The sequence below is a fragment of the Triplophysa dalaica genome, chromosome 1 (genome assembly GCF_015846415.1).
Source record: "Triplophysa dalaica isolate WHDGS20190420 chromosome 1, ASM1584641v1, whole genome shotgun sequence".
NCBI classification, from domain to species: domain Eukaryota; kingdom Metazoa; phylum Chordata; class Actinopteri; order Cypriniformes; family Nemacheilidae; genus Triplophysa; species Triplophysa dalaica.
Window position 1 is genome coordinate 13,218,839 of NC_079542.1, and position 12,307 is coordinate 13,231,145.

Below are 12,307 nucleotides of genomic sequence, written 5' to 3' on the forward strand. Positions count from 1 at the left end.
TGTCGGGAAAAAGCCACTACTACTTTACTGTTTATTTAAACAAGCAACTAAATATAGTATAATATGACGTGATATGATATCATATCATATAAAATCATATGATACAATGCAATGCAATGCAATGCAATGTTATATTATGTAATATAATTATATTTTTATGACAAGCCACTATAACAAACCAAGGATTTCCACTGTCCAGCATCAAATCATTCAGACCTTGTCTCATGCACAAATAAGCTGATGCAGTATCAGGTTTTTATATATCTTCACTAACTTGTTTGCATCAGCTGTGCTCAAGATGTTTTGATATAGCAAATGTTTTCACTCTTTTGTTCTCTCCCTAGTTTTTCTCCTCTGCAGCTCTGACATGCTGGTTCAGGGTTGTTGAAGTCATGACAGAATTTCATTTCTGGCTGAAGCAGATCTGCCCTGTGCCTGCCCTCAACACCTGGGGGCATTGTGCTGAGGGCATATGGCAGGGTGGAAGTAGAGGAGGTGAGAAGTGTGTGAGGTTCGTATAAGGGAGAATTTTTTTTAATGAGCATCGACCAGCAGACTGTAATCAGTGATCTCCCTCTGTCACTTACCTCATAGTGAGTCTTTTTGTTTGAAGTTAAACCCCAGGTTTCCCTAGTGTGCCAACTGCCTTTCTACCCATTAATTCTCTCTTAACCTGTTAAGTGTATTCTGTAACCAATTCCTGCCTGAAGTTTGGAACGTTGGACATTTCATGCACTTTATGGCCACAATTTCCCCTTCATGTGGCGGGGCTAAATTTGTTAGACCCAGCAGAAACAAATCGCCAAATATCTGCCAAACAAAATTTATTTCCATAAATGTACTTCGTTAGTAAAATTGAGAGATGTTCTTTGTTCTCTCTCTCTGTCTTTCTACTTTTCAAGTTGACCTGTTCTTTAAGGCTATTAGATTGTACTGTTGCTGATTAAACTCACCAATGCAGTGATCTAGTGCATTGTAGTATCAAGAAACTCTTTCCTATTGCACAATATATGAGAGTGTTGAGAGAAAACAGAGACGGAGAGCAGTTTAATTTCAGTTTCAGGCCCTGTGTCTGTTCTGGGGGTGTTTACGCTGCACTGTGTCTGGAAAACTTGAACAAGCTTATAGATAGGGGCAAATATAACCAAAAGATATCAAAAATGCCTTTGAGTTTCCCTTATAATATATAAATATAGTATACTTATAGTATTAAACAGATGGCCAAAGTTTATTTCAACTATTTCAACTATAGAAAACAGCTCATCTGGGAATATTTAACACATTGGTCGACATGTTGAATTGCTTGAGTCCAGGGTTGTATTTGTGTAGTTGTTCTCATGTTTAGACTGAATGCTTTCTGTTCCACTCAGACTGTGTGAGAGAGATAGTACTGTAGGGCTTTAACATCACATCTTTATCAGTGTTTAACACTGTCTGTGTGATTGCCAATCCCACAATGCTTTGTGACAAGCTCAGTGAAAAGACAAAGCAAGAAAAAAATGCTTACTTTGTTGGTGTAGATCGTATATAATACTTAAATGTATTGTTAAAAATAGCTCCAAATAGTTCCTAGTAAGTTCCAAATGAAGTTCCATAGATACAAACTCTGTACCTGTACACAATGACTTTTAACAGGAGTGGCCAATGACGTGATGTGACAGATCATCATAGAGTTTACATCAACCAGAACTGCAGAACAGATAACTGCACCCCTCATACATGCCATGTAAACAGTCATGAACTCTTATCTACCCACACACCCTGACAGACATACAATTCTCTAACCCACACTCTTTCCCTCATCTCCCATTCTTCTTCTTCCCTCTATCCCCACTGTCATCAAATTGATAAATAATTTAGTGTGACAGGTTCTCTGGCAGCTCTGTCTAAGTAAGCAAAGCCTCTGATTTACCTGTGTCACCCACATGCTCCTAAAAACCGAGGTCTATGTTGCTTTAGATTCAATGTTTTTATTGAAATTTGTGAATTTAAGTCAAACTACTACTGTATGTTCAACACACGAGACAAAATCATCCCATTTCTAGGATGTAGTTTTGAGTAGCCGGGGTTTTTAAAGCGTATGCAGAAGTAGTTCTGATGAGTGAGCACTGCTACTTCCCTTTGATTACATAATAACTGTGTGGTTTCAGATCCATTGTAAGAAGCAGACTGTTTTCTATGGTGAAGAACAAGAATTTCAGATGTCAATGGCTTTCTAACCCGCCTGCAATGTTCTTTTTCTCAAGGTGACCGAGTTCAACATAGTTTTAATATTTAATCTTAAACACACAGGCATGCCGCTTATGTTCCCATTTCCATTGTTCATGTTCACCAGATTGCAGAAGGGAACAAGACTGTTGGTGATTTAATCTAGTTCAAGCTGCTGATTTTATTAATTACTGTTTTGGAGATACAGATATGAGGAATGAGGTGTGTTTGTTCGAATTAGTGTTTGTATCTGTGGCGTGTCGTGGATTTCTGAAATAAGGAGGCAAAGTCCCTTTTTTTGTTAAATGCAAATTCATGCTCCGTAGGTAATGGCCGTATTTCAGTACTGTCCACTATTTCCTACATAATATCAAAGCAAAAACTTAACTATTTAACAATGTTGCTAATTTTGGTATTTGTATGAATTTGTACAATCTAATTTGTACATTTCAGAACAATTTGTTTTCGTGCCAGTGACGTGGTGTGGGCTCAGTATTGATTTTTCTTTTTTCTAGTACTAGAAAAAGTCAGCTTGCAAAATGGTTACGAATTCCCGTGAGGTCATTGGTATAGAGCTTGTTAATCGACGTCATGCCACGTTGAATGTTGCCCCATCTTGGGAGGATGGCTGCTAGTGTTCAATGCAGTGTTTTGTTTTTCTTGTTTGATTAGGAGTTATAACTGGTAGGTCGGTCTTGCTGTGATAAAAACTGCAATAGTATTACGCAGAGTCGTTCAAGAAACGCCCATGGTTCTTCCGAATCAGCTCAATGAGAATAAAATGAATTCAAAGGTGGCAAAATATATTTCCTCATGTAATCATTTGAATAGATTAAAAGTAGTTAAATAGAAAGTTTGCCCATAAAGGAAAATTCTGGCATCATTTACTTACCCTCTTGTCATTCCAAACCTCTATGACTTTGATTCTTCTGTGCAAACCAAAGAAGATGTTTCGAAGAACGGTGGTTACCAAACAACACTGGCCACCATCGACTTCTATTGTATGGACACAAAACCAAACATTTCTCAAAATGTATTATTTTGTCCTGCACATAATTTAAGAGCAATTTGAACTCATATCTTATGCATTTTTATATTTTTTTCCAGATCTTTTGAGGACTTACAGCTCACATTGGCTTCTCACAAAACGTCAATGGTTGGTAGTGCGTTTATTTGAAACAACATTTTTAACAAATTGAGTCTTTAAAATGATAAAATACAGCATATCCTTGCCTTAGCAGCTGCAGTCTCTGTAATGCCTGCAAAGAGATGTGTAAAACATCAGACGCCACGTGCACCAGTTGGGCTGGATCACAATGCTGTTCAAGGCAAAACGAGCTCCTCTTGGCACGCGGCTTGTGGTTCCTCCTGCCACTGTTTAATGGTCTAGAATGATTAAATGTCAGGGTATAAAATTCTCTCTCCCTTAAGCCATTAGGGAATGGAGTAAGGGGGTTGGGCGGCACAACAATGACACATCTCCCCTCACAGAGGCTCCATGCTGGGACTGTCACTAGCTCACACATACAGACCCCATACAGAACCCCCCCCCCCCCCCTCTTCCACTGTCTTCCCTCTCCACATCCCTCACATGTGCATTTCACCGGCTCTGTTACAAAAGCGTGCTAGTGCGAGGTTGAATGTGTGTAAGCAGGGGGAGGGAGAGAGGATAAGAAAGACCAAAGGAAGAGGAGTGAGCAATAGAGGGGAAAGGGTAAGAAGACAGACTCAGCCCTCTTAGTGGCCATTAAGCTAACTCGTGGATCAATATTGGTTGTAACTATAACTGAGCACAGACTGAAAGGCTTCTGCCTACCTGTATATAATGACAGCATTATAGGGCAGATGGTCACAGCAACGCCGGGCTATCAATCACAAAGGGAGCAAAAGGGATAGAAAAAAACAATGGGAATCCCCTCTAATATTTTCAGCAATGTTTAAATACATTGCTTTTCAACTCTACGGGATAGAAATCTGTTAGAAATTTGTCAATTATTTCACTTACCAAGAGTGTTTAAGAGTGATATATTTGGATTAAAGCGTCTGCTAAATGACTAAATTACTAAATGAAAATGTGAGACGGGTCTGTATTTTTCTACAGCGAGTGCTGTGAACTAAGCCATAGTTGACTTTAATCAGTATGGATCAACAGGCATTATTGTAGCCATGTGATTTTATAAGAAATCTTGAGAGAGACGCAGGCACATATTCTTCAGATTTTTGTTGAAATCCTTTTCTTTTTCTCACACTCCATGCTTTCATCTTTTTCTCCTTTTCAAAGTATTTATACTATCAAGTAACGTTTCCACTAAATACAACTTTAAACCACTAAAAACACATAAAAATTAAAAAGACATGTTGAATGCAATATTAAAAATGATATTTTATCTATTTGCCATGATTTCAATCAAATGTGTGGTGTGAATCTTTTTTAAGAGATTAGAGAAGAAAAATGTAAAAGATGACATTTCCTCATGTGTAAAAAGAGACAGGAAAGCAGGCTCAGGTTTGTGCCAAGGCACCAGTATAGAACACATAGCGCTGGTGTATCCAAGCACTGCAGCTGGGGCTACACAACTATGCACTGTGTAGAGGGTCTTTCAATCAAGATGCAAGCCGGGCCTCTCATCTGTTGTACATAAAAGTGAAGGAAAAGAGAGGAAGAATAACGGAGGAAGGGAGAGAGAGTGCCGTAGGAGGAAGGAATCTTAACAGAGTAGGATGGGATGGGGAAACTGGACACTTTGGCTTGAAAATTCCTTACACCGGAATCACCATTCAACACAAAGGATAAATATCTTCTTTTGTTTTCTTTTTAATAAAAGTGCTCAGACTATATGTACATTGCATAAAGTCAGACGTAATGTATAACTAGACCTAACTGAATCTTACTTTTTTTCTGGCAGGTTTATCATTTACATTCTCATTTGACAGAGAACACGTTTAACAGTGACTTGAAACACTGAAGGCAATGGGTTCATCCACCCTAACCCCCCCAACCCCCCTCGGCTTTAGAGAGCATTCCTTTCATAAATCTGTATGCCTGTGTGTGTGTGTTTTAAGAAACCAGAGAATTTGCTTGGTATGTGAAGGAGCTCATTATGGTGTCGGCGAAGGGCACTAGGGAACCTTCAAATATTTCCAGATTCCTCTGTCTCAAGGCTTTTCTCGTGACCACCTATGATGTCCCCTCATGTGAGCAGACACCGTTCCTTATACAGTAATCATTTGTGCACATAAGCACCTATGTCACACAAGTCCTTTGCTCTTTGAAGGAGTATGTGAGAGAACCCATTTGAAGCAATTCTTATTTGTGTGCTCTTCCTCAGAGGGCTTCCTTCTGCTCTACATGGGGTCGTTGTGTGCATGTGAAATGTTTAGAGGTAGAGGGGCGATAATATCGTTTGTCATGGCTACTCTCTTCCTCTTTATGCTGCATCAGAGCTCCTCCTTTTATGCCAGAAACCTTCCCCAACCCTGTTCCCCCCACTACAATGTGCTGCATTGCACTGTATCCCTCTAGTTATCCTGAAAGCCACCAGAAATGGCTGGGAATCCATTCTCCTGCTTTACTTGATCTCCTGTGGAGTAGGTAAATTGGGCCTCTGAACTGACATTAAAATGCATGGACATGTTTCATGTTGCTCAAAACAACATGTGTTTGATCCCCCTGCCCCACAAAACTCAACAAAGTCAATGACTCCTGGGACATTGCTGAAATGGTGACCTGCCGGTCAGATCCGCTCTACCAAACAAAATGGCCGAAAACAAAGTAACTGATGCAGCTGTTGAGAAAACTCCTCCCATATTAATTCTGTGCCAAAAAACCTTGCACAGGCTGGACGGATTCGGTAGTGATCGACTGGATCTGTTCTCTGCACGAGCCAAACTGCATCATACTTTATCGTTTATTTGGCATACTCTTTTAAATAATACACAAGAAAAAATTGAATCACACATTCAGCACAACATTCACGAAAACAACACATGTGCAATAATAAAGAACCATTCTTAAGGTATAACAGAGTGTTTTATTGTCTAAGCCAAGTCATTAAATTATATAAACATTCCTCACTGCTTTCCCATCATGAAAAATTCAAAACACTTCATCCCCAAATCTCCTTATTACATAGTGACAGAAACGATGTGGTCTAAATTAGATTATATACTATTAAATGCTAATCCAATAAACCATTTTAATATGCATCAGACTCACACAAAAAATATGAAACTATTCATTCAAATTCAATTTTTTGCTACCATCCAGGATGTTTGTTCTGCCAGCTTGTTTTCAATTCTTGTTTCAGTCCATGTGTAATCATCATTTACCTGGCTTAAATATTCACCAGACCTGCGAGTTCGCCCTCTCCAATGACAGCAGGACACAGGGCACACACATATTAAACATTGTTCGCTCTCTTTCTCAATCTCGCTTACATTCTCCCTCTCCAATTTCTTTTCAGTCTTTCAATCTCACATGTTGTATTCTTTGTTACTTGCTCTGTTAGCTCTTGGGTGGTATTTCTTTTTGGTTAATCAGAAATTCCTTTTGGCTGAAAAACCACAACAGGCATCTTTGAAATTTTTTCAGAAAACCTACGTTCAGACGATTGTTTCAGTTGTTTGCATCAGTATTCACATTTAGGGTTTGTTTCTCAAATTGAGTCGACTCACTGTGGCACCTCTACCATGTCACCGACTGGAAGCGGAACCTGAATGTCAGCGGCCAAACTTAAGTCCTTTTTCAGTTCACATTCACTCTGCTCCTGAGGGGGTTCTATGTCCTTTAGACCGTTCACGCATGCTTCGGCCGGAGACTCTGGGACATCCACCTCATGGCATTCTCCATTCACCTTGGGGGGAGCTGACACAGAATCCTCTGCTGAGGCGCCACTCTCACACTCTCCATTATTGAGCTTCGGATCTGTTGTGGTCGGGACAGATTCCTCAGAGGAGATATCATTGTTTGAGGTTGATTCCAAGATGACGATCAAAGGGATGAGCTCCACTCTGCTTTTTTGATCAGGTGCAGTATTATCTTCTGTTGGATCTGGGGTCGGCTCAGGCTTGTCTTGTATGAGTGTGACTTCAGGAGATTCAGCACTTTGCTCTGTAACAGGTGCGGGATCCTCTGGGCTAGGCACAGTGGTGTCTACGTCTGGCTCGAAAACAGGCTCAGGCACTGGCTCAGCCTCAGCAACTGGCTCTAGAGCCTCTGTCTCAGGTTCTGGCACTGCCTCTGTGGTTTTTGAAATTTCAGTGGACACCTCAGTGGCATTTTCAATCTTCTCAGCAACCTCTTCAGTTATCTGCTCTGTGACAGGCTCTGCTGGGGAAGTTGCAAGTTGAGGGGAAGAAGGTGGCTCCTCTGGCACAGGGGAAGGTGGATCTGCCACTGGTGACTCCTGCACTGGATCTTCAAATATTGTCGCAGGTTCCTCAATAACTGATGCATCTGGCACAGCTGGTGGTTCCTCTGTCACTGGTGACTCCAGCAAAGCTGACGGTTCCTCGGGTGCAGGTTCCTCTGCCACTAGTACCTCTGATAAAACTGCAGGTTCCTCGGGTGTTGCTGAAGGTTCCTCTGTCACTTGTGTCTCAGGTGTAGCTGCCAGTTCCTGAGGTACAACTGGGGGTTCCTCCAACACTGGTGCCTCTGCTGGTTCCTCAGACGAAGTTGCAGTTTCCTCTGCTACAGGTTGCTCTATCTCAGCTGGTTCCTCAGGGGCAGCCACAGGCTCCTGTGTTACCGGTGACTCTAAAGGAACTGCTTTTGTCTTAGGTGTAGCAGTAGGCTCTTCGGCAACAGATGCTTCTGCCAAAGCTGCTGGTGCCTCAGGTGCCTCTGGTGCAGATGCTCTGACTTCTGTTCCTGGTTTCTCTGGTGCATCTGCTGGTACCTCGGCTGCTGGTTTCTCTGGTGCAGATGTTGTATCCTCTGGCGGTGGTGCCTCTGATGCAGATTCTTGTGCCTCTGTTGCTGATGTTTCTGTCACAGCTGCTTTTTCCACAGCTACTGGTTCTTCTGGTGGACTTTCCGTGGTAACAGTAGATGCCTCTGTTGCAGCAGCCGGTTCTTCTGCTGTAGCATTGTCTTTCTTCACCTCTGTCTCTGTTGTTGAGGGAGAGGTAGCTTGCTCAGCTGATCTTTCTGAGTTCCCCACTGCAGTGTCTTGAGGAACCACCTCTGCCTCGGTCATAGGAGACTCTGCCTTCTTCTCAGATGGGGCAACTTCTGCTACAGTGCTCTCCTCCTTCTTCTCTTTAGGATCACTAACGTCATATCCCTTCTTCCGTTTGCTAAGCTTGCCTCCCATGATGTGCCCTAAAGGAATAAAAGAACATCTTACATTAAATGATGAACCTTGGAACATTTTATAGATATGTATTATATATGAATATTTATCCATTTTAATTATAAATAGATGTAAATAAATAAATGTAGAAGAGAATGTAAAACTTCATAAGTCTGCCCGCATGGCCCACCCTGTCTGTCCTTATAAAGGGCACTCACTCATTTTAACTCAAGGCAATCTCTGCCAAGGACTTTGAATGCAGTCCAGTTTTGCAACGAAGGAGGTTATGGCTTAAGGACAAACAGTGACTGGAAGGGAATGTCACTTGGTTCTTGTAAACTTTCTATTAGCGTAAGTGTTGCAGCAAAGTGAACAATCTATTTAAAATTCGAAACTCAGTCTGGTCAAAAACTGATCGTAAATCTGTAGGAGTTGGCCTAATACACCATTTTTTTTCCTTCATCCTTTCAGGCTAATCCTTATCTACAGCCAGTTTCAAAACGAAGATGTTAAATGTAACGTGACATACTACAAAATGAAAGCAGTTGTTCTGTCTCTATTCAACCTCTTAACACCAAATGCTTCTATTTTGTGTGTGTTTTACGGTTTGTAAACCAGTTATGGTTGGTCAGGTTAAAAGATAACATTAAGGGGAAAGGCTGAGATAACAAAACTGAGCAAGCAGGCTTCCCACTTTCATCAAACGACTCTAAGGCAGTTAAGGAAACCTACTTTAATTTATTTGCTTAAACTCGCTGCCATGAAAACAAATTGTGTAAAATGAGCCGGCCGCAACATAAAATGGATGTAATCTAATTCAGCAATAGAGCACCTCCCCTTTTAACCAAAAGCCTATAAGGGACCTATAGTTCAACTTTATCTTGATATGCGCCATTTTATAGTTAAAAGAATTCTATATAAAATGTATACTCAATTTTGCAGTATACCTTAGTGTAAGAGCCTACACTGAGATGCTGATTAAAATAGTGTGTGTTGCATTTAAAGCTGCACTAAAACGACATATCTTTAAAAAAAACATAATTGCGTAATATAACATTAACTTTAGCACGGTGGAATTATAATAGGAGCTGTCCATAGTGCTGCACTGGGGCAAACAAGACGGGATGCGCAGTCATGCACCAACCCGACCTGCAAATGTCTAGCTGCTGCTGAGACGTGCTGTCTGTGTCATCTTTCACTGATGATACTTCATACCGCCGGCAGCTTGCGATTGCAGCCGCTTACAGCGCTCTGTCTGGACACTACAAGCTCCGCTGTGTCTACAAATCTTACTTCATTAAGTAAATATATCGAAACCCTCCAAAAATGGTTTCTAATCACACTTGAACAACCACGTTAACCCCTGTCCCACTTCATAAGACATGAACGTAAAAAGAGATCGTGAAAAATGAAGTTAACAGTGAATTTGAACTTGTTCCTATGTCTGATGAGACGATGTATAATTGTGTCTTTTAGATTCTTTTTAGATGGATAGTGATTTGAGAGTGTTCCCCACCCCCACAACCCCCTACTTTGACTTCTCCCTTCATATCGACCAGCTTTTTCATATGCCTGAATGAGCTTTTATATCTGTGCAAAAAATCCTTTCGATTTCCTTATCAACCTGCCTTTCGCAGAAAAGCGGCAGGAACAACTAAACATGTTTCTGTCATCAAACTGTTAAGGGCTACCTGTAACCCACATATTCGTTCAATTTATTTATTAAATATCTAGTTGTTCATTTATTAAGCTTTAAGTAAAGGTCTCCAAATATTTTAAGAAGACCCCCTGAAGATGCCATGTAGAACATTTAGAATATATAATTGACTAAAGTGTCTTTCGCACATTGTTAGAAAAAAAGCTGTAAAGCAATTTGTACGGTTTAGTTATTTTAATGTAGTGAAATAGGATGCTTGTGTTGTACAGTATTTAGTTAAGTGACACTTAAAATGAAGAGAACAAAGGACGGCTCATCCATTCGACTCTTAACAATGTCTCGTATAGCGGTGCGAGGAGTCTCAATTAAAATATTTTTTCTGTGATTTTGCCGTGTATTTATAAAGTCCATACAGAATCGAAATGAAACATTTTTCACTAACCTTGTTTTCTGCTGCTTTAAACCCTGGAAATCCGTTCGTGCGCTGGATGCACGTTTCTCTCTCCTGTAGTAGTGAATGTGATCCAGCACTCACTCCCCGTGGTCCAATCTGCGACTGGGCGTTTTTTCTCCTTTCACCCCTCCTGTTAAACCCACTGCTTGTGAGACATCTGTCGTTATCACAGCCTCCCCTGCCCACTGCCCACAATCCATATACCCTCCCCTGCTTTTTCCTCCCTTCCCCCCACTTTGGGTGCATATTTTACTAGATTAGGTGGGCTTTATAATGGGTTTTGGGAATAATGCCCCCTTTTCTTTCACTTTTGAAGTGATCGTTATAGCAACCCTATTATTTTGCCTTTTCCACCTGCCTGTCTGGTTTTAGCAAAGATATCTCTCGTTTTGTCTGTAAAGACAGTGGTTACAGTAATTCTCTTCATCCATTGCTGAAGATATGTTAACAGAATAATGACTGATCATCTCCCAAAACATGACTCTGTTTAAAAGAAGACAAAAAAATATCATAATAAAAAAAGCATTGCCTAATAAATTCATATCGTGGAAATTACTACTGACTGCTTCACGAGGTAGAGGTGTTACTGTAAGAAAGCCATGAGGTTGTCACCAATATAATTCTCCAGTCTGACACATGGCACCCAAGTGTAATTTGGCTGCATGGTGTTAATAGAATATCATAGGTACAAGCGCAATGACATTTCACAAGACTTAACTAACAAACATAGACTTTTCTTTTTCGACTTTATTTTTTAAAAAGGTTCATAACTTTTATTTTGTAGATTGTATGGAAAATGTGGTAATTCATTCTACTGGGGGGTGCTCATGCGCCCTCCATCCTTTGAATGTACTGGAACACTTGTGGCATACCACTGCACAATTTTTTTTTTTCTAAATACACTGATGAGTATCGTTTTAAGGATCAAAAAGTGCACTGCAACACAGCCCGTGTCATAGTAAACATTTGGAGATGTGTGGAAGTAGACCACATTAATAGAGATAAAATAATGTAGATGCAATTTATAATAATGTGACACAACATGATGGACTGTCTACAGTGCATTGCAAAGAAAATTTACACCAGACAAAGCCGGTCAGTCTCGTCAATAATTTGCAATTAATTGTTATGAAGACTAGGCATTTATATTTTTTGTCTTACTCACCTCATCACAGGCTGGTGATTAAATCACATTGAAGAGAGGAATGAACCAGTGCTGCCCTTTCATCGCTACTAGACACATGGAATGTGATGAAACATGGCCGTGAGAAAGTAGTTTCTCTCTGTATTTCAGCTTGTTGTACAGCACAGTTTGCGTTTTATTGTTTATATTATATTGTTATTTGTTATTGAATAACTGTCAAGATGAGAAATCAAATAGAGTAATGCAGAATATACGTTAGCAAGTTTATATTTATGTCAAACTCCTAATGCTCTCGTGTGTGAAAAAATTCAATGCGCTTTTCTTCTTTCAATGATCTACATTCATGTTTAAAAATTGCACATAATGTTTCCATGTTGGTTGTACAGAGTGTGTGTGTATTGTTAAAATACCCAGCTATTCTGGGCAGAGAGTTCAAGGTTACAGAGTTCCCAGACTATGTGCGCTGAAAGGTTTATGATCTGTGAGCTTTTTGCCCCTTAAGAATGTCTGGCAAACTAGGCTTACGTGATTAATAATACTAACCCTAT

The 12,307-nt window shown here is 40.3% G+C and overlaps 1 protein-coding gene across 2 annotated transcripts; it reads right to left on the reverse strand.

Moving 5' to 3' along the window:
* Window positions 1-6,219: 6,219 nt before the first annotated feature.
* On the reverse strand, window positions 6,220-11,871 carry si:dkey-56m19.5 (cell surface glycoprotein 1). 2 transcript variants are annotated; one of them, XM_056744845.1, is made up of 3 exons: window positions 11,781-11,871; window positions 10,604-10,745; window positions 6,220-8,533 (listed from the first exon to the last, which is right to left on the reverse strand). In XM_056744845.1, the coding sequence occupies exon 3, from the start codon at window positions 8,523-8,525 to the stop codon at window positions 6,879-6,881; it is 1,647 nt and encodes a 548-aa protein (XP_056600823.1). In that variant the 5' UTR covers window positions 8,526-8,533; window positions 10,604-10,745; window positions 11,781-11,871; the 3' UTR covers window positions 6,220-6,878. The 2 variants fall into 2 exon arrangements, with proteins under 2 accessions (XP_056600823.1, XP_056606976.1); XM_056750998.1 differs by lacking the exon at window positions 11,781-11,871 and having other exon boundaries at window positions 10,604-10,768.
* Window positions 11,872-12,307: the final 436 nt, after the last annotated feature.